Source organism: Zootoca vivipara, chromosome 16 (genome assembly GCF_965207765.1).
Source record: "Zootoca vivipara chromosome 16, rZooViv2.hap1.1, whole genome shotgun sequence".
Classification (NCBI taxonomy): Eukaryota; Metazoa; Chordata; class Lepidosauria; order Squamata; family Lacertidae; genus Zootoca; species Zootoca vivipara.
The window spans coordinates 37,149,684-37,174,683 of NC_142599.1; the positions used below are offsets into that span (position 1 = coordinate 37,149,684).

The 25,000-nt window shown below is 43.6% G+C and overlaps 2 protein-coding genes across 4 annotated transcripts; one reads left to right on the forward strand and one right to left on the reverse strand.

The window, feature by feature from the left end:
• Nucleotides 1-1,176: 1,176 nt before the first annotated feature.
• On the reverse strand, nucleotides 1,177-19,157 carry LOC132591362 (SLAM family member 9). Of its 3 annotated transcripts, XM_060269749.2 has the most exons (7): nucleotides 18,836-19,157; nucleotides 14,797-14,960; nucleotides 12,880-13,230; nucleotides 12,371-12,670; nucleotides 6,425-6,559; nucleotides 5,635-5,726; nucleotides 1,177-2,620 (listed from the first exon to the last, which is right to left on the reverse strand). In XM_060269749.2, exons 2-6 carry the CDS (start codon nucleotides 14,927-14,929, stop codon nucleotides 5,674-5,676), a joined length of 972 nt encoding a protein of 323 aa, XP_060125732.1. In that variant the 5' UTR covers nucleotides 14,930-14,960; nucleotides 18,836-19,157; the 3' UTR covers nucleotides 1,177-2,620; nucleotides 5,635-5,673. The 3 variants fall into 3 exon arrangements, with proteins under 3 accessions (XP_060125732.1, XP_060125731.1, XP_060125733.1); XM_060269748.2 differs by lacking the exon at nucleotides 18,836-19,157 and having other exon boundaries at nucleotides 14,797-15,034; XM_060269750.2 differs by lacking the exons at nucleotides 1,177-2,620; nucleotides 18,836-19,157 and adding an exon at nucleotides 2,662-2,949 and having other exon boundaries at nucleotides 14,797-15,034.
• Nucleotides 16,810-24,811, forward strand: LOC118079422 (SLAM family member 5). Its single transcript, XM_060269754.2, has 5 exons — nucleotides 16,810-17,128; nucleotides 18,214-18,564; nucleotides 19,157-19,456; nucleotides 22,394-22,525; nucleotides 24,268-24,811. The coding sequence occupies exons 2-5, from the start codon at nucleotides 18,384-18,386 to the stop codon at nucleotides 24,570-24,572; spliced, it is 918 nt and encodes a 305-aa protein (XP_060125737.2). The 5' UTR covers nucleotides 16,810-17,128; nucleotides 18,214-18,383; the 3' UTR covers nucleotides 24,573-24,811.
• Nucleotides 24,812-25,000: the final 189 nt, after the last annotated feature.

Sequence of the window (25,000 nt, forward strand, 5' to 3'; positions counted from 1 at the left end):
AGAACAGGGGGGGCACAGGGATGAAACCTGCCCTCTCCACAGTATCTCGCTTCGACTCAGGGGGACTCTGAGGCTCAGGGGGATCTGAAGGGGGGCAATTACCCTCCATTTCACATATACCACGACTGAATGCAACCCTCTGCGTCTTTTTTAAAAAACAACAACCATGCACTTTCTCTCCCCAGTTTAAGTCCTCAGATATTTGCAGTGCCCAATTCCAACCCCCTCAATTTACAATCCCCTACCTTCCCCTTGCCACTTCCTGGGGTTTTTTTATGGAACTGAGCAACTCGGTTGCTTCAGAACGCACCTTCTGTTGTCAGGCCCTTGCAGGGCCAGACAGAGGCCAGGGCCAGGTAGATAATGTGACCCTGTTTTTAACCCTTTTGTTACTTTTTTTCATTTTACTGATTGTGAATATGCTGACCGAGGCCCCCATTGGATTCGGAGGCCCGCACCAAGTGGCCCATATGATCCCCCTCCTTCTGTCTGGGCCTGTCTGTTGCTACAGGGCTGTGGGGCTTTTTTGACCCCCCGCCCTGGTCAGGATTTTAAAAGTAGTTCTCTGGGTCCCAGGGCGCATCATCACCCCCGATCCTTAATCTAAATAAATAGAAATGTTCACGATGCGTGCACAGGGGCCAATGTATGGAGATACAGGGGGAGGGGACAACAGAGGGCTCAGACAAAAGTAAATACTGGGAAATGGAAACTAGAAACTGACAGTTCCTTCTCCAAACATAGCTGCCAAGTTCGGGCCTGAGAAATAAGGGACTGGACCGGAAGTAACGCTGCTGCCATTTTGGAACTGGGCGGAGCATGCTCAAAAGCTACTTTTGATGCTGCTCTTCCCTATTCCAAAATGGCTGCCGCACCAGAAGTTGCACTGCAGCCATTTTGGAACTGTAAGCAGATGAAAACATGAGCAGTGTTTTAATCTCACTTGCAAGGTAACAAAGACTATGGATAATTCAGATGTATAAAAAACATGGATAACAGAATGATATGCAGTTGTAAATGTTGACTTTAGGACCCATGGGGGGAGAGTCTTGAGCTTTAGAGTAATCTCTTTATATGGATTTGCAATTGATTTTGTTATAAATTTAGAATATCAGAGCAAAACAGCAGCCAGTAGGCTTGGCCTTTATTAAAGAGAAATACTGTCACGACACAAGGTGAAGCAAGATGGAGACCCCGAACAAAGGGGGTCTTCCCTTTTTATTGGCATCCCACCACCAAGGTACACCCCTAAAGATCACTAATATGTCATTGATACATCACCAAAAGGAGGGGTCCAGAGGTAGAAATTGGAGTACCTGGCCAGCTGCTCCTGGCCTCTTCTCATCCCCTCCCTGTTACATTCCACGGGGCAAAGAGAAGTTTCACAGTCATTATGAAGGTAATAGCTGTTCTTTGATTTGATCCTGAGTCAATTCAGTTTGGGAAGAAAATCCATTGTGTAAAACATAGTCTGGCACAGTTGGAGGTGGGAATTCCCTTGCCATTTCCAGCACATACCTGACTGATCTGTACATTCTTGCTAGCTTACTCAGCGTCAGATACCATTTATAAAATCATTTCCATGAAATTTTCTTTCAAAGCATAACGTACTGCAAATTTAACATTTCCGCATTTCCGCCCCCGCCTCCATTTCCAGGGCATACAATACTGAACAAGATGGAGGCAACATCTAATCTCTGCCGAGTGGTCATGTTTCCCTTGGGAGTTCAGACTTGGCAGAGACTGATATATCATTTATTTTATGCCAGGAGATCTTCAGGACAAGAAAAGCCTATACAAATGCAGAGTGGAGTCCCTAAGACGGTTGGGTGGTGCCCTGTACACCTCCTTCTGGCAACTCCTGCAGCCAGTATGTTGCCAAATTTATTGCTCTGCTTTCCTTTGGGCCACATCAGCAAGGCCAAGAAGGGGGGGGGGTCAGGCTTGCCCCACAGGGAGGTCACTTTGGTGCTGCAAACACAGTGGATCGGCTTCATCCCCAGAGGAACACTTCATTTTCTTTCAAGGCAGACAGATGGCAACATAGACACCTAGGTGGAATCTAAACACATATAAAAAACATTCTGAAAATGCTTTTTTAGAAAAAGCAGTTTTAAAAAATACATTCAATTTTACATTCCTCTTCTTCTTCTTCTTCTTCTTCTTCTTCTTCTTCTTCTTCTTCTATCACTTGTAGCCGAGTAAGACTGTCTTCCATAAACATGGTTTAAACAATCAGTCCGTAAGTGACACTGGAGGCCAATTCTGGATCCACACGTCCTTCCATAGTACAGACATTGGTTTCTGGGTGGGAGTTGGTCATGGTGTGGATTTGCCAAGCGTGCCTTCTTCTTAGCACGTTTCTCCCTTGCGTCCTGAGTTCGAGTGTCTTCAAAGCCCAGGAAACCTTAAGACTCACCATTGCCATCTAGCATCACATTGTATATTGCACGTAAAACACACTTAAAACGTTTTATTTGCTGCTGTGTAGCTGAGTCCCAAGAGTCCTCCATGGATAGAGAGATCACAGCAATACATCTCTGGGTTGCCATCTTTCCCGCTAGATACTCGGTGGTGCTTCCAAAATGTTAACACATCACTGCCATCTAGAGGGGCAACTCTGTAATGCAACAAAAGTGGGATGAAAAGTTGGAGAGTTTCAGCAAGAAGTTACAGGCCATGCACTGATTGGAAAGGAAGCAGAACGTCCACCTTAATTTTTTGCACGTGCCTTTCTCTATATGAAGCTGCCCTGGTCTGTTGTCCCACTGTGATCAATCTGCCACTAGAGGGTGCAAGAGGCACAAGGACCTACTTACCGTAAGACTTGGAATCCCAACATTTCTCCGATGAAAATACTGTAAGGATGTCCTATTTCAACATCATCATCATCATTTTACTCTTTATACCCTGTCTGTCTGACTGGGTTGCCGCAGTCACTCTGAGTGGCTTCCAACATATATAAAAACACAATAAAGCAATAAACAGTAAGTAAGAAAGAAAAAACTTCCCTATGTAGGGCTGCCCATGTAAGGAGCAAAAAGTTTGCATGTATAGAGGAAAGGCCAAAGATGGTTGCCACATGTACTGGCAGAAGTCTCAAGACCCTCTTCTATGTGGGACTATTATGGGGACTGTGGGACTGCTATTTTTCTGGCGTGTCATCAAAGGCTTGCTAAAAACTTGCTAAATACATAAGAAAATTAATTTGATAATGGCTAAACTGATGCAAGTTGGACTGTAAAGGCAAAACCCTTTGGGGAATCAAACATGAACAGATGATGATGAAGAAACTAGTCAGATGAGGAAAGCCAAGGGAATGGTTGGGATGAAAATTGGGGATAGATTCATTTCAGGCCGAGGGAGCTGGTGTTTGTCCACAGACAGCTTCCTGGGTCATGGGGCCAGCATGACTAAACCGCTTCTGGTGCAATGGAACACCATGACGGAAACAAGAGCCCACGGAAACACCGTTTCCTTAATCACACTACTGAAAATAGCATTTCCTCCTCCTCCTTTCAGCAATGTGATTTCTCCTAATGAGGTTTACAACGCATTCTCCTGAAACTTTTTAAAATGTTTCTAGATCTAGCTCAGATCTGCCCAAAAGATTAATTAAAATGGGTGCCATATATAATGAGTGTACGCCCTATCATATGAAAAGTACAGTAATACATGCTCAAGTGTTTTAATGCAGAGCAGACACATAGAAGTGGAGTGTAAATATTTCCCTTCCATTAGCGCTCGGTATGGGTTTCTCGATCTCTGGGAACCCTGGCCCCGCCGAGGAAGGGGTGAGCCGCCTGGGCGATGTGGCCACCCGGAAAACCCCCCGATTTGGCTTTCGGGGGTCGTGAAGATCCAGCGGTGCTCCCTAAGTCCTGGCTGATGCCCGGCAGCTTGACGTTTGAGCTCCGAGAGCAGTCAGTCCGGGACGGAGCCTTGGATCCATTCGCTACCTCAGTGGAGTGAAGCCCTAAGCCATCGCTTCAGAGCACCAGATACCTTCAAATTAAGAATTAGATCGTGAGTAACAAAGATTCTTCAAAAATTTGGAATGAATTTGGACTTTGGAGGGGAATTTTAAAGTAAACGGAGGTCGTTCCCCCTACCGAGGGAATAAGATGCAATTGACAAGCCTGCAGCCATAGCACTGGAACGGGACTTTGAACTTTGCTAAAAGGAAAAATTGTATCCCTCCCCGGGGTAGCGGAGCCAAGGGGAGATGAAGGATTTATTACGTGGATTTCTGCAAAAATTTGGACTGATTTTTAACGAGCTCTCCGGCAGCCCTGTGATGGGAACTTGGAGGCTTGGGCCAACTTAGCTTTGATTCCGTCTCTGACACAACAGCCTATTCGCCATATTGTAACCTGAGAAGACAAAGGATATAGATAGACAAAACAATCTGGCAAGATGTGGGAGAATGAGCTACAAAGTGTCTGGGGAAAAATTCAAGAAGTTGCGATGGGAGTAAAGGAGTATCGAAGACTTACAAAGTTACTGATTGAACCCCTGCACCAGTTCTCCCCAACTGTCAGCTTAGAGGCACAGCAGGAAATTTTGGAGGATCAGAATCTGAACTTATTAGAAGAAGAGGATCAAGAGGAGCTCTATACTTTGAACGATGTGCAACCGGTGGGAGAGGATGCACGGGACCTTCGTTACAATAAAAGAGCTATATTGGACATAGATTTCCAGGAGCTGCTTCTCTCAGTGAGAGAGGGAGGGCAGGTCCCTGGTAACAACAACCAAGCAGTGCCGAAGAAAGTGACCTGGATCCAAACCTCCTTAGTGAGAGAAGGGAGGCAAGATCCAGGCGAAGGACTTTTTAAATGGCGAGACAAGAAAAAGAAGAAACCAGTGGGGGGTTGGCAGAGGGGGTGCTGGGTGGAAGAAGTTGGGCTGGAGTGGGTAAGAGATGGAGTGGGTTGAGATGGAGTGTAAATGAGGGACTAATAAAATGGCTTAGACTTGGATTGTACACAGGAGTTGGTTCAGGATTTCTGGGGACTGGTCACAGGGTGAAGGAGGGAAGATTGTAGAATTCATGGAGTTAAGTGAGATGCTAGAATATGAATTGTATAAGTTAGAATAATTTTAGTGAATAAATAAAAGGCTAAAGGGAATATTTAGAGTAAAAAGAAATTTATTATGTGGTAAAAATAATTTTTATATATGGTATTAGAATAAGAATAAAACGGAGATGTTTGTAATTGGTAAATAATGAAAAATGAAAAATTGCCAAATAGAGGTTGCATTAGACTCGGAAAGGGAGGAGTGAGGAAGTCACAATTAGAATAGAGTCAGGAATATTAGTTGGATTTTTCTTTTTGCTTTGTCTTTTTCCTTTCTTTTTTCCTGTTTTGCTTTTTGCCTTTTTTGTAATTTTTTTCTTGTTCTTTTTTCTTTCTTTTTTCTTTCTTTTTTGATGGTTGTTTATGATATGATGTAAGATGGTAATGTGAATGTAAATTTTAAGTTGAAAATGTCAATAAATATAATTTTTAAAAAATTAAAGGGGGTCTAATGAACAACGTCATATCACCACCACCACTGTGATTGCCATAACCATCTCCATCACCAGCTCAATTTGCATCACCCCCACCATTCTATTCTGCAAGAAGTTCTCACCTGCTCATCATTGCCTTCCGGGGGGCTCCTCTTTACAATCTATGAGTACTGAGGCTCAAGAAGTGCCTCCTCCGTTGCCATCATGGAGGCAGCTGCAGAGGGGAAGGTAAGACATTTACTCCATGGGGTCACCAACACTTGCTTCTAAGGGTACTGTCAGGCTCTGGGGACCCGGCTCCCCCCCCCCTTTGGCCGTAGATAAGCAGGACAAAGAGAAAAGAGTCCCTTACAATTTAAAGAGTCTTTAATGATCACAGCAAAAGAACAAAGCTTCCATTCTCAGATGAAGGTGTTCCCAGTTAAGGATTCCACCCACTTCCCCCCTAGTCACTTCTGTCTTACAACCTGATCTCGCAACCATCGTGCTTTTTCTGTAGCCATCTTATCTGCTCTATGTGATCTTGGACTGATAGGCTGAACACTTTCCAGCGAGAAAGAGTCTGTTAGCTCTCTCCCATCTGTTCTTCACTTTGCTGTTCAACCCCCAGTTCTTCCTAACTTTTGTCTTCAGAACTATGCCCCTCTGCAAACCACTGTTCCAAATCTATACTGCTCCACTGTTCCTGGGCAGCTTCAGAATCCTGGTCAGGAGCACGGGGAGGGGGAGGCTCCCACTATTCCTCATCAGAGCTGCACTCCTCAGCCTGGTCTCTGACAGATACAGAACCATGCATAGGAACCCTAAACTCCCACTGAAAGGGACTCAGGTTTCACAGAGATAAGCTGTGGGAGGCAGGATGGTCATATTAACGGATGCTTTGGTCTGTTCCCTCAAGACTAAGTTTCCTACCTTTGTTGGTGGGCATCGTCCTTCTTGTCTTCCAGGTCTTTATCCCAAATCCAGCCAAGAGGAGCAAAATTACAAAGAAAATGATGAGAATACTCCACGTCAAAAGTTCCACCACAAATGTGAGTTGACAGTCACCTGTAAAGACAGGAAAAATAATAGGGTTATGTTGGTTTTTTTTAAAAAAAAGGTGTAAGATATTGGAAGACCACCAAAATCTTGGGCAATACATGCTCCGAAGGGAGAACCCACAGCTCATTGGTGGAGCACCCATGTTGCAGGAACAAAGGTCTCAGCTAGAGCTGTGCACAAACAGCTTCTTCAAAGTCTCCACGTATCTGATGGGATCAGAGCTACCTAAGCAATACAGAAACTTATTTATGTATGCAGCTACAGCTGCAAGAAAGATATATGCCCAAAAATGGGAAGAAGAAGTTCCGATGAGCGTTCTGATGGAAGAATTAGAAATCAAGACAACAAACTTTTATTAAGGAATGGAAATGGTTTATTGAATAATTACAAATTGCAAATAGATTAAGATTTGCAGTTTTAAAAACAGATATAGAGGAATAAGAATAATATTGCGGGGTAAAAAATAAAAAAAACATGTATATTGGAGTTTTAGCTGAAAAATTCACCAAAGGGGAACTGGTTAAGAAAACTCCCTCAGCTGGTGAGAAAGATAAGATCAGATGAAACTATTAGAGGAATAATGGTAGGAAATAAAGCATATAAATTAAAAAAGCATTTGCAGATGACCTTGTGGTTACGGTAGAGGACCCCAAAAAGTCTCTACCGAAGGTGTTGGAAAAGATCCAGGATTTTGGACAGGAATGAGGTTTTATGTTAACTATGCCAAAATCGCAAAATTACGAGCTCAGAAATCAAGAAGTCAAGAACTTTAAAAAAGAATGGGAAAAGTTTATAATTTATTTACAAGACCACTGCAAGCAGGTCAAAACATTGGCAGAATTTTAACCAGACTTGCAAAGTAATGGAAAGTAAGGATAAAAATCTGGATAAATATTGATATGCTGTTGCAAATATTACCATTAGAACCCATGGAAGGGATGGAAGTCAGGAGATTCAGAGTAATCTTGATATTTGGATTTTGAATTGTTTTTTGTTGAAGATTTATACATTATATATATATATATATATATATATATATATATATATATATATACTTTAATAATAGAAATTTAAAAGTAAAAGAAAAAAGAAAACCTTTAAACATGTGATTTTAGTAAGAATAATTGTTTTAAAATTACTGATTTGATTTCTATCTCAAAATTTTATGAAATTTGCTTTCAGGTTTGCTTTTAAAAGTATGTTTTAATTAAAATTATACATCAGCGAACTTACCCTTGCTTCCCGAGGAATGGTTTGAAGCCAAGCGTAATGATAAAGCTTTGATTAAAAAGAAAAAGCTTCAGGCCCAAAGGGGGGAGTGGCAGTGTTTATTAGAGGCCTCTCGAAGGAAAGACTCAGCCAGTTTTGGGAAAATAGTCACGAAAAGCTGGCAAGACTCCCCAATTGAAATTGAATATACCAGGGGTGGCCAACTCCCAAGAGACTGTGATCTACTTTCAGAATCAAAATCTGGCGGTGATCTACCCCCATTTTGGGGGGTTCAGCTCAAAGTTGTTGAGCTTTTTTTAGGGAGAAGGAAAGGGGGGTGACCAGATTTGGTAACCTTTTTGGGGGGAGCACTGCCCAAATACTTTTCTTACGGGGGACAAGGGACAACAGAAACTTAGAGATTTCTTGGGAGAGAATTGCATAAAAGCACTCACAAAACTGTACGTCGCACAAACTCCTTTACCCACTCCATTAACCTACCTATCAAGATTTCTTAAAAAATACATGCCTTCATCCATTGTTAGTGTGACACCTGCATCACCATTTTGGTAACCAACTGTTCAATATCAGACGAGTACTGTGTCAGGGCCAGCTTCAGGGAATCCTTAAGGTGCTCATCTGTCATGTTTGAACGTTGCTCTCTCTTTCTCCCCCACCCCCTCAGCTAGGGGCACCCATCCACCTCCCTCCCTCTCTCTCTCCCTCCCTCTCTCTCTCCCCCACCCCCTCAGCTAGAGGAACCCATCCGCCTCTCTCTCTCTCTCTCTCTCTCTCTCTCTCTCTCTCTCTCTCTCTGGCTCCCAGTGGCTCAAAGAGACAGGGACAGGGGGAAAATTCCTCTGTGAGCAAACTCACACACACCCCTCCCCCCTCTACCCTCGTTCTACCAGAAACGTCCTGGGGATCTACCGGTAGATCCCGATCTACCTGTTGGCCATGCCTGGGATATACCATATCTGTTGGGGCATGGGAGGCTCACTTCCTATCTTTATATACATCAAATCAACATCTGCTGGCCCTGCCCCCGGCTCCGAGTGATATTAGCACTGAATGGCCCCCAGTAACAACTGAAGAGATCTATAGGCTTATCCAATCTCTTAAACCTGGAGCCCCCGGCGCAGACAATATTTCACCAGAACTCCTCAAGGCTAATGTTGAATGGTGGGCCCCTGTGTTAGCTGCCCTGTTTACTAGCAGAGATCAATCGGCCACTATCCCTGAGGACTGGGGATTAGCAATCATCATCCCATTATTTAAGAAAGGGAGCAGATCAGATCCGGCAAATTACAGGCCAATCAGCCTCCTAAGTATTATTAGTAAATTGTACGCTGCCCACGTGAAATATACTCGAAGTCGAGAGTGAATTTCATGCTCTTTATTCAGCTCATAGTCATCAAGGAGAAGAAGAGAAGAAAGGCTCTTTTCCCAAAACCATCTGCATATATACATTATTTACACAATGGGCCTTGCGTGATTGGCTACTTCAGGGCTACACCTGTGGGCCAATCAAGTTGTGGATTGACTTCTGCCTGATTGGCTGCTCCTACAGGCCAATCAGGTTGCAGATTCACTTCTGCCAGCCGCCTGATTGGCTGCTCCTGCAGGCCAATCAGGTTGCAGATTCACTTCCACCTGGAGTTGGATTGGGTAGCTCCTGCGGACCAATCAGACTGCTGATTCTGAATCCTATTGTTCTAGGATTCAGCTCAGTACATAACACCACGTATGTGACAAACTAGTGGACTGGATGGAATGAGATCACATTCTTTCAGAAGCACAAGCTGGTTTTAGGGCAAATCGGTCAACCTTAGACCAGGGCCTTGTTCTCCAACACCTTGTAGAGAAATATGCATTAAGAAAAGGAGGTTCCCTATATGCAGCCTTTATAGACTTCAAATCTGCTTTTGATTTAATATCGAGGGATAGACTTTGGGAAAAGCTAAGCGTTTTAAATATAAACAGACGCTTACTGTATCTCATCCGCAGTCTATATGAAAATACTCAGATTCGGGTAAGGTGTGACCGATAGGGCCATCTATCCAAAGAAATCCAAACCCACCAGGGGGTCAGACAAGTGTGTGTCCTTGCGCCTACCCTATTTAACTTCTATATCAACCTCTTTAGTAGAAAATATGGAGAAAGAAAATGCCCATCCCCCCAAATTGGCTGGTACGCCCCTCCCGGTCCTTCTATATGCGGATGACGCAGTTTTAATTTCTTTTTCTTGTGTTGGATTCAGAAAACTTCTGAGATCTCTTACCAAATACTGCAGTGTCAAACAGTTAACAATTAACTATAACAAATCCAAAGTCATGGTGTTCTCTAAAAAAAGGAGGAGGCAAAAATGGAGAATTGACAATCGCTCAATAGAACAGGTAGCATCCTTTAAATACCTGGGTATAACTTTCCAGGAAAGGGGCTCTTGGCGCCATCAGATTAAAAATACTATTGCAAATGCAGAAAGATCTACCAAAGCGCTAATAAGATTTTCCTTCGGGAAAGGGGGCCAACACATACCGGCAGCCTCCCAGGTCTTTGCTGCAAAAATACTATCACAATTGTTATATGGATCCCAGATCTGCAGCTTTAAAAACCTTACTCTCTTAGAGGCATTTCAGACTAAGCTTTTTCGTTGTCTGCTAGGGATCCCCCCTTGTGTATCTAACATAGCGGTCCATTTGGAGGTTGGACAAATCCCTGTCAGTGCTCAGATATGGATATTGAAGATCCATAATTGGTTAAAGCTTATTTTCTTGCCGGTCGGGTTGGCACCCTTAACCTTATTAGACACCTACCAATCTAAATGGAAAGCTACATTGCTTGAAAAGCTGAAAGGCTTGGGGACCCCACAGCAGACCCTGATAGCGGCAGGCATTGAGAAAGCTAGGACTATAATTCGCCAGCGTACCTGGGACGTAAAATTACAATGCCACATGAGTGAAATGATCAAACATTCAGCAATAAGGGACTATGGGAGAGGTTTCTCTCCAGCTAACTACCTGTCAGGTCTTCAGATACCCAAATACAGACGGTCTTTTACCCTTGTTAGATTTAATGTTCTCCCTTCTGCCTTATTGCAGGGCAGATTTGAGGGTAAACTATATACAGCACGGGTCTGCCCTTGTGGCTCAATGGAAGTAGAAACTGCTTCACATGTACTATTATGTTGTCGTTTTTATGAGGATATAGGTAAAGGTAAAGGGACCCCTGACCATTAGGGTCCAGTCGTGACCGACTCTGGGGTTGCACGCTCATCTCACATTATTGGTCGAGGGAGCCGGAGTTTAGCTTCCAGATCATGTGGCCAGCATGACAAAGCCGCTTCTGGCAAAACAGAGCAGTACATGGAAACGCCGTTTACCTTCCTGCTGTAGCGGTTCCTATTTATCTACTTGCATTTTGACGTGCTTTCAAACTGCTAGGTTGGCAGGAGCTGGGACCAAGCAACGGGAGCTCACCCCGTCACAGGGATTCGAACCGCCGACCTTCTGATCAGCAAGCCCTAGGCTCAGTGGTTTAACCACAGCGCCACCTGGGTCCCTATGAGGATATACGTTTGACTTTTGACGTTTTGACTTTTATTACACCTGTTTTGCAAAAGTCCATGAAAGAATCCGAACACCATAGTTTAAAACTTCTGTAGAAGACAAGAATCCCGAGACCACATTAAATGTAGCCAAATTCTGTGTGTCTGCAATCAATCGCAGGATGCAAGTGGTATCCCATAATGATCAAACCCCTAAATGTTAACTACAGGGGATACGCTAATAATTAATTTTAATTTTTATATTTAAATCCTTGTCATATTCGTACTGTCCTTTGTATTTCTGATATGTTTTATGATCTGTGATATTGTGCGTGTTGATGCTGGTCTGCGACTGTACTAATAAAATTCATTGTTATGTTTTAATGAATATTCTAGATTCCTCAGTAAGCCACAAGCATAAAGAGAGAGAGAACGGATAAGACAATGCCCTAAACTTCACCTGTTGGCTTTTGGCAGGAATCGTGCCATCGTCCTCAACTGACCTAGGCTTCCACCTCCTTCTCAGTTCTTTGTGGACTTCTTAAATCCAATTGTAGGTTTATTTATTTGTTTGGTAGAACTCTGTTAGAATTTTGAAAGCTAGTTATGAGGACCGATTCCTAAGTTTGCACCAATTCATGAATCTCTCTAGATTTCCATTTGAAAAATTTAAATTTAAAATTTTCCATTTCGTTAAGGCTCATTTTGAAATTAACACAGAAGGGAAGTGTTGGGTGTTCAGCACCCAAGTCTACTACCCAGCTAATGCGTAATGAGGAAGGGGAGGAGGGCAAATAACTGCTCAGCTTATACAGTGTTTTAGGCACTGTTAAGACACTGTTCTCTTGGACAGTGTTCTCGAAGCTACGAACATGAGTTTGACCAAACTGCAGGTGGCAGTGGAAGACAGGAGTGCCTGGCGTGCTCTGGTCCATGGGGTCACGAAGAGTCGGACACGACTAGACTAAACAACAACAACAAGGCACTGTTAAAGATTAACTTAATGGTTTTTTAATTAAGTGGTTTCTGCAGTTTTCTAAATAAAATAGAGAGTTGCTCACCTTCAGTTTGGCAGATGTGCTGCAAGTTGAAGGAGATGCTTTTCTGATCAGCTGGATTGGTGACCAGGCAGGTGATGTTGGGATCTGAGGAGTTAAGTTTCCAGAACAAGTGGAGATCTTTGTCATTGCCAGAGAGGTGGTATGACTTTGATCCATCTTCTAAGTCTCTCAAGGCATCCCCTCTTTTCCAGGAGATGTTGATTTCCCCCTTTCCAGGCACCTCACACTGCAGGGTCACATTACAGCCATCTGGGCTGTTGGAGACAATTTGGGAGAGGATTTTTGGTTCTGGGACTGGTTCTGTGGAAAAACAGATAAAAAGCTCATACGTTTCCCAGCACAATTCAAAGTGTTGCTGCTGACCTTTAAAGCCCTAAACGGCCTCGGCCCAGTATACCTGAAGGAGCATTTCCACCCCCATCGTCCAGCCCAGACACTGAGGTCCAGTGTCTGGGATGGAACAAAGAAAGTGAATACAGTGTGAATACAATGAATAAAGAGCTACTTACCATACACAGAGAGGTGGAAGTTGTAATCTTTATACTGTGCCGAAGTAAACTTCACTCTAATGGAATATTTGCCACTGTCATCCATTTCCAAGTCTTTGATCCTCAGGGTGGTCTCATTGACCATCTCCAATCTTGGCCCAAACCTGTCCCTTGGATTGCTCCTCTGCAGTTCTCCTTCCCTCAATTCAGCCAGCTGAATTCCCAAACCATTCCCCCCCTGGAAATACCAGTCGATAGTCTTCAGTGTTCCCATAGGTGGAATATCTACAGGGAGCAACAGAGAGCCTCCCAGGATCCCATTCAGCCTCTCCCTCTCCTGGTGAGGATTCTGCACTCTGAAACTTGCAGTACCTTTAAAAGTTCAGGGAGGTGGAAAAGGAAGGAAGGAAAAGGGAGAAAAAAAGTCAAAGAAAGGGACAATGCTCGGAAAAGTCTCTCAGAACCACTGATTTAAAGCTTTGTGATTTTGTTTGCCTATTAATTTCAGGAACAGACCTTTACTCAAGCTTTCAAATTATGCTCTTGGTATGTTTCTGTGGATAAAAACCAAATAAAATGGTTTCTGAATCCTGGGAGCCCTCACCCTCGATTAAAGCACATGCCAAATTCTGTATGTCTGGTTAGAATAGCCTGGACGGAAAGGTTTTAAGCAGGCGCCACAAAGAGCGCATTTAGGAGGCAAGGGGTTCCAATGTGCAGGAGCTGCTACAATAAAAGATTGATCTCATGCAGGTGTGAAATGAATATTATGTGGCACTTGTAAGTAGTGCCAATTCCAGAGCATATATGGGTTAAGGTGATCCTTCAAATAAACTGGTCAGCTGTTGAGGGCTTTTATGCCTTAAATTTAGCCCTGCAGCAGACCGCCAGCCAATGCAGATCTCTGAGGAGAGGTTTTAAATGGGGTCAGGGTCTCACTCACATCAGTAATTATGCAGCAGCTTCCTGCACTAACTGCAGCTTTTAGTTCAAGTGTAAGAGGAGACCCACTCAGAGTGCATTGGATATCCTTATTCAATTCTGAAAGGTGCTTTGTCAGACTGCAGAAGCATCATTGCAACCTGCCTTTTTGAACACAAAGCAGCCAGATATTTGCCTTCAAGAATTAACCCAGGACGGAATCTTTGAAGAATCGCTTGCGGGACCAGCTTTCCCCGGCTAAAACCGAAATGAAATTTCCTGCAAAGAAGATTCAATCCCTCCACCTCCATTTTGAGAGGAAGATAACCGAGGCATCACACTGTATTCCAACCCTAAAATGCACTTGCTTGAGAAGGAAGTCGTACTGCCAAGGGCGTCTTGCCATAGGGGGCAGTGGCGCAGGGAACCACGGCGCCAAGTTCTGGAGGGCACCAAGGAAGAGGCGAGGCTAGATGCGGCACCTCCCGGCAACAGCTCGCTGCCCTCCGCCATGTCACGCAGCGCCCGGAGCCTCCTCCCTGCTGGCGGAGCGCCCTCCAACTGCTGCCCGCCTCCTCCACCCCCGCCGGCAGTGCCTTCCACACAGCCTTTGCCTGCCTCCGCCATGCCACAGCCGCCCAGTGCCCGGAGCCTCGTCCCCACCGGAGCCGCCCTCCAGCTTGCCCGCCAGGAGGGAAACGGGGGGTGGGTGGCGCTGAAGGAATTTCTGCACCACAGCGTTGGGTACCCTTAAGACGGCGCTGCGTACTGTTTCAAACGATTTCAGTCGGCGGCCTCTGCATCCATCCTTTACAGCACAGCGAGTCTCCTGGCTTCATCTCCTCCGTTGTTTACGCTCTGCTCGTATTGTAGCTTAGTTTAGATGGTACCGGTACCAAATAACAGAACCATGGCGGCATTGTGAGGCCGCTTCAGCAGACAGAGAGCCCTTCTACATAAACGATTTTCCCTGCAAAACCCCCCACATATCACCTTATCAAGCCTTGGAGGACTTACCAGTCAGAGAAGAAAGCAAAGACAGAAGAGTCAGAAGAAAGAGCTCCAGGCTTCTTTTGGAGCCATTCGCAGCCCCCTTTCGCCTGCTGCGTGGAGGATTCCTCTTTAAGATACACAGACGTGGATCGTTCATCGTAAATCCATTCAGAGGATGGGACTGAAAGCTGTACAAAGTGATGAGAGATTGAGCATTTTTAGAAGGAGAAAATTGAGCAGCTTCTCCTGTCTCTGTGTGCCTAAAAGAGGAAGGTGGGGGTGTTTATGGAGATGAGAGGGGTGGTTAGGAACTAGCGCTGGCAGCCAGCCCCGACCTCCAGCTGCTAAGACCTCCTCCTTAGCAGAGTCTGCCAATACACAGAATCATGGAATTGTAAAAACTGGGAGAGATGCCAACAGTCCAGCTCTAGTGCCAAAATGAGAGGTAGCCTATCTCCTTACAAGACACTTGGAGTTCCTGCCCTCTGTCTTCACCAGAGATGGAGAAAAATGCATTTCCCCCAGGCCCCATGGCCCTCTCTGCATGTCACACCCATTCCCAGACCTGCTTTGTGTGTAGAGAAACTCCCTGGTTTGCAAGGGCCAGATTCACATTCATTCTCCAGACTGTTTTGCCTCTCTTCTCGCCCACCACTGACCTGTGGTCCTCAGGTTGATCAAAGTTTCCCATCCCTGCCTTAAGCTGACCAGGCCCCCCTCTTCTTTCTCTGGCTCCACTTTCAAAACTTCCCTTCACTTTCCAGGGCTGATGTACAGCTTCAAAATTCCAGCCGATCACAATCATTAAGAACTCTGTGAAAAGTGCCCCTGGGCATGTGCTGAGAACTTTCCCTTTCTCACCACTAAAGCACTGCTCTCTCCGGGCGTAACGCTGGGCTACTGGATCCCCAGACAGAGTATTGGGCTTCAGTTTATCTCAAGGTTGAAGATGGAGTATGATGCTTGTAATGAACGGGGGCTCCTACTTGCCCCTCCCAGCCAATCTCCTGACTTGGGCAGCTGGTGGGGAGCACACAACTCGGCATGTCTCTTGTGAACCGTAGTCAAAACAATTCTCAGTAGTTCGCTACCACCACCCTTTCTTACTCGCACCTGGCCAGAGAGTCTAAAAGGGATAGCTCTCCGCCTTGTTACTAGGTTGCAAGCCTCTGGCTACTCCTTATGAAGCAGGCAGAAATTCAACTGGTTTGGTTTCTCTACTGAAAACCAGCCCCACTCACTTGTGCAGCCTAACACTCAGTTAGTATGCAACCAATTGGTTAAGGGACTGGACTAGTTACCCCATCCTGGACAAGCACTCAAGGTCCAAACAATATTCCTTTTCAAGGATTTATTTAAAAGGTGTAAAACATACAACTTAAAATAGCAGTGCACATTTCTTATAAGGTTACAGATATAGAAAATAATAAAAGTAAGCAGGTAATTTTGCTCTATTCAAGAATATATATGTAAGGCAGTAAATATCATCCTTTTGCAAAGCAGTCAGAAGGCAGAACCCCCAGGCCCCCCTTCCCCTCTTTGTGGTGAACCAAAAAGTTCCCCAAGTGCAGACGGCTATGGTGTAGCTGCAAAGATCCTAACTATCGCTTCTGCAAAGCCAACCGCGGGGCTGCTGAGCAAGGCTGAGACCCTGAGGCCTCTTCTGGTTTCTCACCCCTCCCTCTCGCGCCTGAAGGCCACCACCTCTCGGCAGCCACAAGTAGGCTACTCTCTGACCACAACGCCCAAATGACAGGCTTGGCCGTCGCTTGGAGCAGCCGAACAGTGCAGATTTCTCCATCTTCTGCTCTCGGGTTGACAAGACAGCAGGCGGTGGGAAGGTTTGCGGAGAGGAGAGAGGCTCTCCAGCCCCAGTTAGTGCAGGAAGCTGCTGCATAATTATTGGTGTGAGTGAGACCTTGACCCCATTTAACACATCTCCTCAGAGATCTGCATTGGCTGGCGGTCTGTTGCAGGGCTAAATTTAAGGCATTACTACTGGTACAAAAAGCCCTCAACAGCTGACCACTTGATTTGAACCCATATATGCTCTGGAATTGGCACTGCTTACAAGTGCCACATAATATTCATTTCACACCTGCATGAAATCAGTCTTTTATTGTAGCAGCCCCTGCACATTGGAACTCCTTGCCTCCTAAATGCGCTCTTTGTGGCGCCTGCTTAAAACCTTTCCGTCCAGGCAATTCTAACCAGACATACAGAATTTGTGCTTTAATCGAGGGCATGTGCTTTAATCGAGGGCAGGGGCTCCCAGGATTCAGAAACCTTTTTTATTGTTGTTGTCTTTTTATCCACAGAGACATACAAAGAGCATAACTTAAAAGCTTGAGTAAAGGTCAGTTCCTGAAATTATTAGACAAGCAGAAATCACAAAAGATATTGTGCAATATTATGTTTTAATGTTAATAATGTGTTTTAATCATTGTGTAGGAATGAAATACAGAGAATCATAACAAGTCACCCTGGGACCTTAGAGTGAAGGGTGTACAGTAAATTACAATTAATTAATCAATCAATTAAACTATAATGAGTTCCACAAAGTCACAGACCGAGATGGTGGCATTACATCGCTCACTCTTCTGTTCATATATATTGCAGAATTAAACTATTCTAATCCAAAACGTACCCTCTGTTTAGCCCTCCCAGGCAATTTCAATTTATTGATCACCCTTTCAATTGAAGCTGTCTCCTCAACCATTTAATATACCAGTATTCTGGTGTAGCTTCTTCTAAATCCTCCAAAAACAGATAGTTCTTCACTTTGCCTTCCTTTAAAAGTTGACTGATCAACACTTTACTTCTCATATTTTTATTGCTGTTTGAGAAACTGCATAACACAATCCATTTCTATATATTGATTATTTATATTCTCAGTTTCATGAAATACTACATTCCAGAAATCTTTTTAAAACTGCTATTAGCTTAAGTCTTTGTTTTAATTATATCTTGAAGTTTTAAAACACCTGTTTTTAAGTTTTGTCCTTTTTGGCAGGTTGTTTGTTTGTTTAATTCAGGCATGTCCAACAGGTAGATAGTGATCTATGGGTAGATAGTGCCCTCCTAAAAAATGGGGCTTTCCTCCTCTGTAAAATAGCTTACAACATTGCCTGCACCCAAAAAAACAGGGCTTTCCTCTTCCCTAAAAAAAGCTTAACAACTTAACCCCCAAAAGGGGGTAGATCACTGCCAGTTTTTAACTCTGTGAGTAGATCACAGTCTATTGGGAGTTGGCCAGCCCTGGTTTAATTTAAAATCAAGTGGTTTATACATTTTGTTATGTAAAAATAACAAATAAATCCACACATTAAAAGCAAAGCTTTAAATCAATGATTCTGACAGACTTTTCCATCCATTGTCCCTTTCTTTGACTTTGTTTCTCCCTTTTCCTCCCTTCTTTTCCACCTCCCTGAACTTTTTAAGGTACTGCAAGTTTCAGAGTGCAGAATCCTCACCAGGAGAGGGAGAGGCTGAATGGGATCCTGGGAGGCTCTGTGTTGCTCCCTGTAAGTATTCCCCCCGAGAAAACACTGAAAAAGATTGAGTGGGATTTCCAGGGGAGAAATGGTTCGGGAATTCAGCTGGCTGAATTGATGGAAGGAAAACTGCAGAGGCTCAATCCAAGGGACAGGTTTGGTTCAAGATTGGAGATGGCCAATGAGACCACCCTGAGGATCAAAGACTTGGAAATGGATGACAGTGGGAAATATTCCATTAAAGTGAGGTTTATTTCTGCACAGTATGAAGATTACACCTTCCACCTCTCTGTGTATGGTAAGTAGTTCTTTATTCACCTGTGTCTATTTATTGTGCAATAGAGCCTGGAAAAGGAGCCAGTCTTTTTCTCATTCAGCAGTGTTGTTGCTGGGCAGTCGCTGACACCCGTGGTGGGCACAGATAACAATAACAATAATAAGAATAATGAATTAAATAATTAATAATGATTAAATAAATAATAACAATAATATTATAATAATTTATTCCCAGCCACTTTGGGCGGCTCCAAACAGAATATTAAAAACACGCTAAAACATTAAAAGCTTACCCAAAACAGAGCTACCTTCACATGTCTTCTAAAAGTCAGATAGTTGTTCATTTCCTTGACATTTGATGGGGGGGCACGTTCCAAAGGGTGGGCGCCACTACCGAGAAGGCCCTCTGCCTGGTTCCCTGTAACTTCGCTTCTCGCAGTGAGGGAACCGCCAGAAGACCCTTGGAGCTGAACCTCAGTGTCTGGGCTAAATGATGGGGGTGGAGATGCTCCTTCAGGTTTACAAGGCTGAGGCCGTTTAGGGCTTTAAAGGTCAGCAGCAACACTTTGAATTGTGCTGGGAAACGCATGAGCTTTTTATCTGTTTTTCCACAGAACCAGTCCCAGAACCAAAAATCCTCTCCCAAATTGTCTCCAACAGCCCAGATGGCTGTAACGTGACCCTGCAGTGTCAGGTGGCTGAAAAGGGGGAAATCAACATCTCCTGGGAAAGAGGGGACGCCTTGAGAGACTTCGGAGATGGTTCAAAGTCATACCACCTCTCTGGCAATGGCAAGGATCTCCACTTGTTCTGGAAGCTCAACTCCTCAGATCCCAACATCACCTGCCTGGTCACCAATCCAGCTGATCAGAAAAGCATCTCCTTCAACTTGCAGCACATCTGCCAAACTGAAGGTGAGCAACTCTCCATTTTATTTAGAAAACTGCAGAAACCACTTAATTAAAAAACCATTAAGTTAATCTTTAAAAGCGACTAAAGCACTGTGTAAGCTGAGCAGTTATTTGCCCTCCTCCCCTTCCTCATTATGCATCAGCTGGGTAGTAGACTGGGGTGTAACACTTTCCTTCCGTGTTAATTTCAAAATGAGCCTTAACGAAATGGAAAGATTTTAAATTTTTCAAATGGAAATCTGGAGAGATTCATGAACCGGTGCAAACTTAGGAATCAGTCCTCATAACTAGCTTTCAAAATTCTAACAGAGTTCTAACAAACAAATCAATAAACCTACAATTGGATTCAAGAAGGCCACACAGAACTGAGAAGGAGGTGGAAGCCGAGGTCAGTTGGGGACGATGGCACGATTCCTGCCGAAAGCCAAGAGGTGGAGTTCAGGGTGTTGTCTTATCCGTTTCTTCTCTCTCTCTCTTTATGCTAGTGGTTTACAAAGGAATCTAGAATATTCATTAAAACATACTTTTAAAAGCAGCCCTCAAAAGCAAGTTACATAAAATTTTCAGATAAAACTAAAACCAGTACAGTAGTGCCTTGAATCTCAAATGCCTTGGCTCCCGAACAATCGAAACCAGGAAGTGAATGTTCCTGTTTTTGAACGATTTTTGGAACCTGAACATCCAACGCGACTTCCGTGGCTTCTGATTGGCTACAGGAGCTTCAGAAGCCGCACTTTGGTTTCCGAAAGTTTTGGATGTCAAATGGACTTCCGGAACGGATTCTGTTCAACTTCCAAGGTACGACTGTAATTTTAAAACAATCATTGTTACTAAAATTGCATGTTAGAAAGTGCATTCTCTGGTGATTTAAAATTATCTGGCGACTTTAACAAGAACACCAGGACCTACCTACCTACCTTCCGTCCTGCCTTCCTTCCTTCCTTTTTACCTTACAACATTTTCCCATATTCCCCCCCACCCAAAAATATGGACAGGTGGTCCAGTATCTCTCCGTTTAAGCCTTGTGGACATTTTTTAACAGAGAAACTTGTGGGAAAAGAATCCCCTCTCCAGCTGCATTTTATCATCCGAAAATTGCAGCTTTCACAAGCTTCAAAAGCTATAACAGACACTTTAAACACAGGGCTCTTTGTCTGCACCGTAATTTATGTGGCTCTTATCATCCAGATAACGGCATTATAGTTAAAAGCACATTTATAACAGTGGTTATCTGAAAGTCTCCCTGGATACGTATATATTAAACCCAGAGTTTGGTTTCCCCGGCTAAAAAGCAGTTAAAGTTTGTGCCAACTACTTTCTGATCCCAGTCTTCAGAGAGCTTTTACTATGGCTCGGCTTCAAACAACACCTACCGCATACTTGGCTGGCAGATTTGCCATAATTCTAGTAGAGGACCGCCTGTGCCCTTGCCCCATGAGAACTAAAGAGGACCTTATACATTACCTTCTTAGCTGTCCTCTTTACTCGAGCTTTAGAGGTGGGATTCTGCAAATCATACCCAATTCAATAAATAACCCCGAAGATCGCATAAAATTTTTATTAGTTGATGCCAACCCACAGATTTCCCACGTGGTAGTGGTCTATGTGATTAAGGCCATGAAAGCTAGGGAAACATTTTTGGCTGCCAAGGAAAAGATCCCTTTAACGTCTCCATAATTCATTTTTGTTGTACCTTCTTTTTGTTTTGTGGGATGAGGTCACTGCTGGGGCTGCATGCAATGAATTTTAATATTGTTGTGTAGATATTTGTGTAAAGGCTTGGTCTTCACAATAAATTTTATTGTTGTTCTATTAAATCCAGAGATAGTGTAGCCCAACAAGCTAGCTGTGGGACAGATTTCCCTACAAAGTCCAAAACATTCAACTTCTTTTCCACTTCACAGACTCAGCTGTGTTTTTGTCTCCAAGTCTAAAATGCATTGGGACTAACCATTATTTGAGCTTGCTTTCTCAGAGCAGAAAGAAGGTCGTTCATTGGCAGCCATCAAGCCAACATCTGGCATGAGAAAACATTTGGGGATTACGACATATGGGTTTTCTTTCCATGGAAAACAGCAGCTTTGGCAATGAATTGAGTTCTCTAACAATGAAAGGATTTCACAGCCGTTCGAGCACTCTCAGCACATCTTATAAACCACATAATAGTAGTAGTAGTAATAATAATAATCTCCAAGTACATATAATAATGAGAAAGCAGCAAGGACAGAAATAGGAACCAGGTGAAGTGATCAGGAATAGACGACCACTGGGTGAAACTATTTTACCCCGCAATATACTATTTATTCCTCTATATCTGTTTTAAAAACTGAAAGTTTTCACAGTAGTCCTGCTAATGTCTTAATGACCTGTTTGCAATTTGTTTGTGAACATTCAATAAAGCATTTTTGTTCCTTAATAATAATAAAAAGTTTGTTGTCTTGATTTCTACTTCTTCTGATAAGTTTCGCCATTTCTGCACATTCCATTATTTTCTGTAACCATTCTTTTCCCGTTGGAACTACTTCTTCTTTCCATTTTAGGCAAAGATCTTTCTTCCTTTCTTTAAAAAAATTTATTGCATTTGATAATAACACATAATAAAACCATAAACAAAATACAACACAATGCAGCACAAAATACACAAATACAAACATAAAAAGGAAAAATATATGTGGCTTTCTTGTGGCTGTAGTTGTCTACAGAAATAAGTTTCTATAGTGCTGAGATAGCTCTGATCCCATCAGATAAGTGGAGGCTTTCAAGAAGCTGTTTGAGCATAGCTCTGGCTGAGACCCTTGTCCCTGCAACCCACCAATAAGCCATGGGTTCTCCCTTCAGAACACGTATTGCCCAACATTTTGGTGGTCTTCCAATATCTTGCACCTTATTTAAAACAATAACAACGACAACAAAAACCTATTATTTATCCAATCTTTACAGGTGGCAAACCATTCGGACTGCATTGGAGTGGGAGCTGGAGTTTTCTCATCATTTTCTTTATAATTTTGCTCCTCTTGGCTGGATTTGGGATAAAGACCTGGAAGAAAAGAAGAAAGATGCCGCCCAACAGAGGTAGGAATCTTTTTGTAAGAGCAGAAGGAAAGTCTTGAGGGAACCAACCAAAGCATCAGCTAAAAAAGCCAATGCAATTCTGGGCAGCATCAATAGGAGTATAGCATCTAGATCAAGGGAGGTATTCTGTATTCTGTATTCTGCTCTGGTCAGACCTCACCTGGAGTACTGTGTCCAGTTCTGGGCACCACAGTTCAAGAAGGATACTGACAAGCTGGAACGTGTCCAGAGGAGGGCAACCAAAATGGTCAAAGGCCTGGAAATGATGCCTTATGAGGAACGGCTTACGGAGATGGGCATATTTTGGCCTGGAGAAGAGAAGGGGTTAAGGGGTCATATGATAGCCATGTTCAAATATATAAAACATAGCTGCCAAGTTATCCCTTTTTTAAGGGAAATTCCCTTATGCTGAATAGGCTTCCTCGTGAGAAAAGGGAAAACTTGGCAGCTATGATATAAAAGGATGTCATATAGAGGAGGGAGAAAGGTTGTTTTCTGCTGCTCCAGAGAAGCGGACACAGCACAATGGATTCAAACTACAAGAAAGAAGATACCACCTAAACATTAGGAAGAACTTCCTGACAGTAAGAGTTGTTCGGCAGTGGAATTTGCTGCCAAGGAGTGTGGTGGAGTTTCCTTCTTTGGAGGTCTTTAAGCAGAGGCTTGACAGGCATCTGTCAGGAAGGCTTTGATGGTGTTTCCTGCTTGGCAGGGGGTTGGACTGGATGGCCCTTGTGGTCTCTTCCAATTCTATGATTCTATGATCCATTGGGATGGCCATCCTGCCCCCCACAGTTTATCTCTGAAACTTGAGTACCTTTCTGTGGGGGTTTAGGGTTCCAATACATGGTTCTGTACCCTTAGAGGCAGTCGTAATAAATAAATAAAATAAAAAAATTGTCCAGTACCACCTTAGAGACCAACCAAGTTTGTTCTGGGTATAAGCTTGCGTGTGCATGCACACCTTTGGGTATCATAATTTTGGGGTTGCAAACCCGGAAGTGTCGCGCGCATGCGCAGAAGCGGCACCTCATGTTGTGGACTTTTTTGGGGTAGGTAAGGACCCCCGGAATGAATTAAGTTCATATCCAGAGGGTCCACTGTACACTAAAAATGCTAAAAATGCTAAATATCTCATTACATATGCTAAAGCTATTTTTGGTCATCTGCATCCTATCCCTTGCTTTTTCCCTACGACTAATTGCAGTCGTTAACAGTCGTCAACAGGTTTACCATACCCATTGAGTCATCCACCCATCTCCTACTACCCTTCTGAGAAATACTCCACCCCACTAGGGTTGCCAGACTCAATAGAGGACAGGACTTCTGCTCTCTTTTGAGTCTGGAAACCTTAAAGAGAAACCAGCAGGCCCTTTGTTTAATTTCCAAGTAAAGGGTCTGCTGGTTTCTCTTTAAGGTTTCCAGACTCAAAAGAGAACAAGGCAATTAAAGGCACAGAAGTCCTGTCCTCTATTGAGTCTGGCAACCCTACACCCCACCCTTCCACTATATATCAGGGTCTGGTGACTTCTATTTCAGTGTACCTGAAGAAGTATGCATGCACACGAAAGCTTATACCAAGAACAAACTTGGTTGGTCTCTAAGGTGCTAATGGACAATTTTTTTATTTTTATTTTTATTTATTTATTTCGACTCCGTCAGACCAACACGGCTACTACCTGAACCTTTGAGGCAGGTGTGAGTGACCCCATGGAGTAAATGTCTTATGTTCTCCACTGCAGCTACCTCCATGATGCCAACGGAGGAGGCACTTACTGAGCCTCAGTACTCAGAGGTTGTAAAGAGGAGCCCCCCAGAAGGCAATGATGACCAGGTGAGAACTTCTTGCAGAATAGAATGGTGGGGGGGGGGTGATAAGACCTTGTTCGTAAGACCCCCCTTTAACCCCCTACCATCTTCACTATTGGAAGCGAAATATTTACACTCCACTTCTATGTGTCTGCTCTGCATTAAAACACTTGAGCATGTATTACTGTACTGCTCCTATTATAGGGCGTGCACTCCTTATATATGGCACCCATTTTAATTAATGTTTGGGGCAGATCTGAGCTGGATCTAGAAACATTAAAAAAACGTTTCAGGAAAATGCGTTGTAAACCTCATAAGGAGAAATCACGTTGTCTAAAGATGGAGCTCTACAGCGCCATCTGGTGTCACAGTGTTATAATGCATTTTAAACCCCTTTTTTAACCAATGTAGCTGAGTCCCTGGTGACTATACATATACATAGTTATATATCTATATCAATATCAAGATATAGAGATATAGATATAGATGTCTACCTAACTATGATGCCTTATGAGGAACGGCTTACGGAGATGGGCATATTTTGGCCTGGAGAAGAGAAGGGGTTAAGGGGTCATATGATAGCCATGTTCAAATATATAAAACATAGCTGCCAAGTTATCCCTTTTTTAAGGGAAATTCCCTTATGCTGAATAGGCTTCCTCGTGA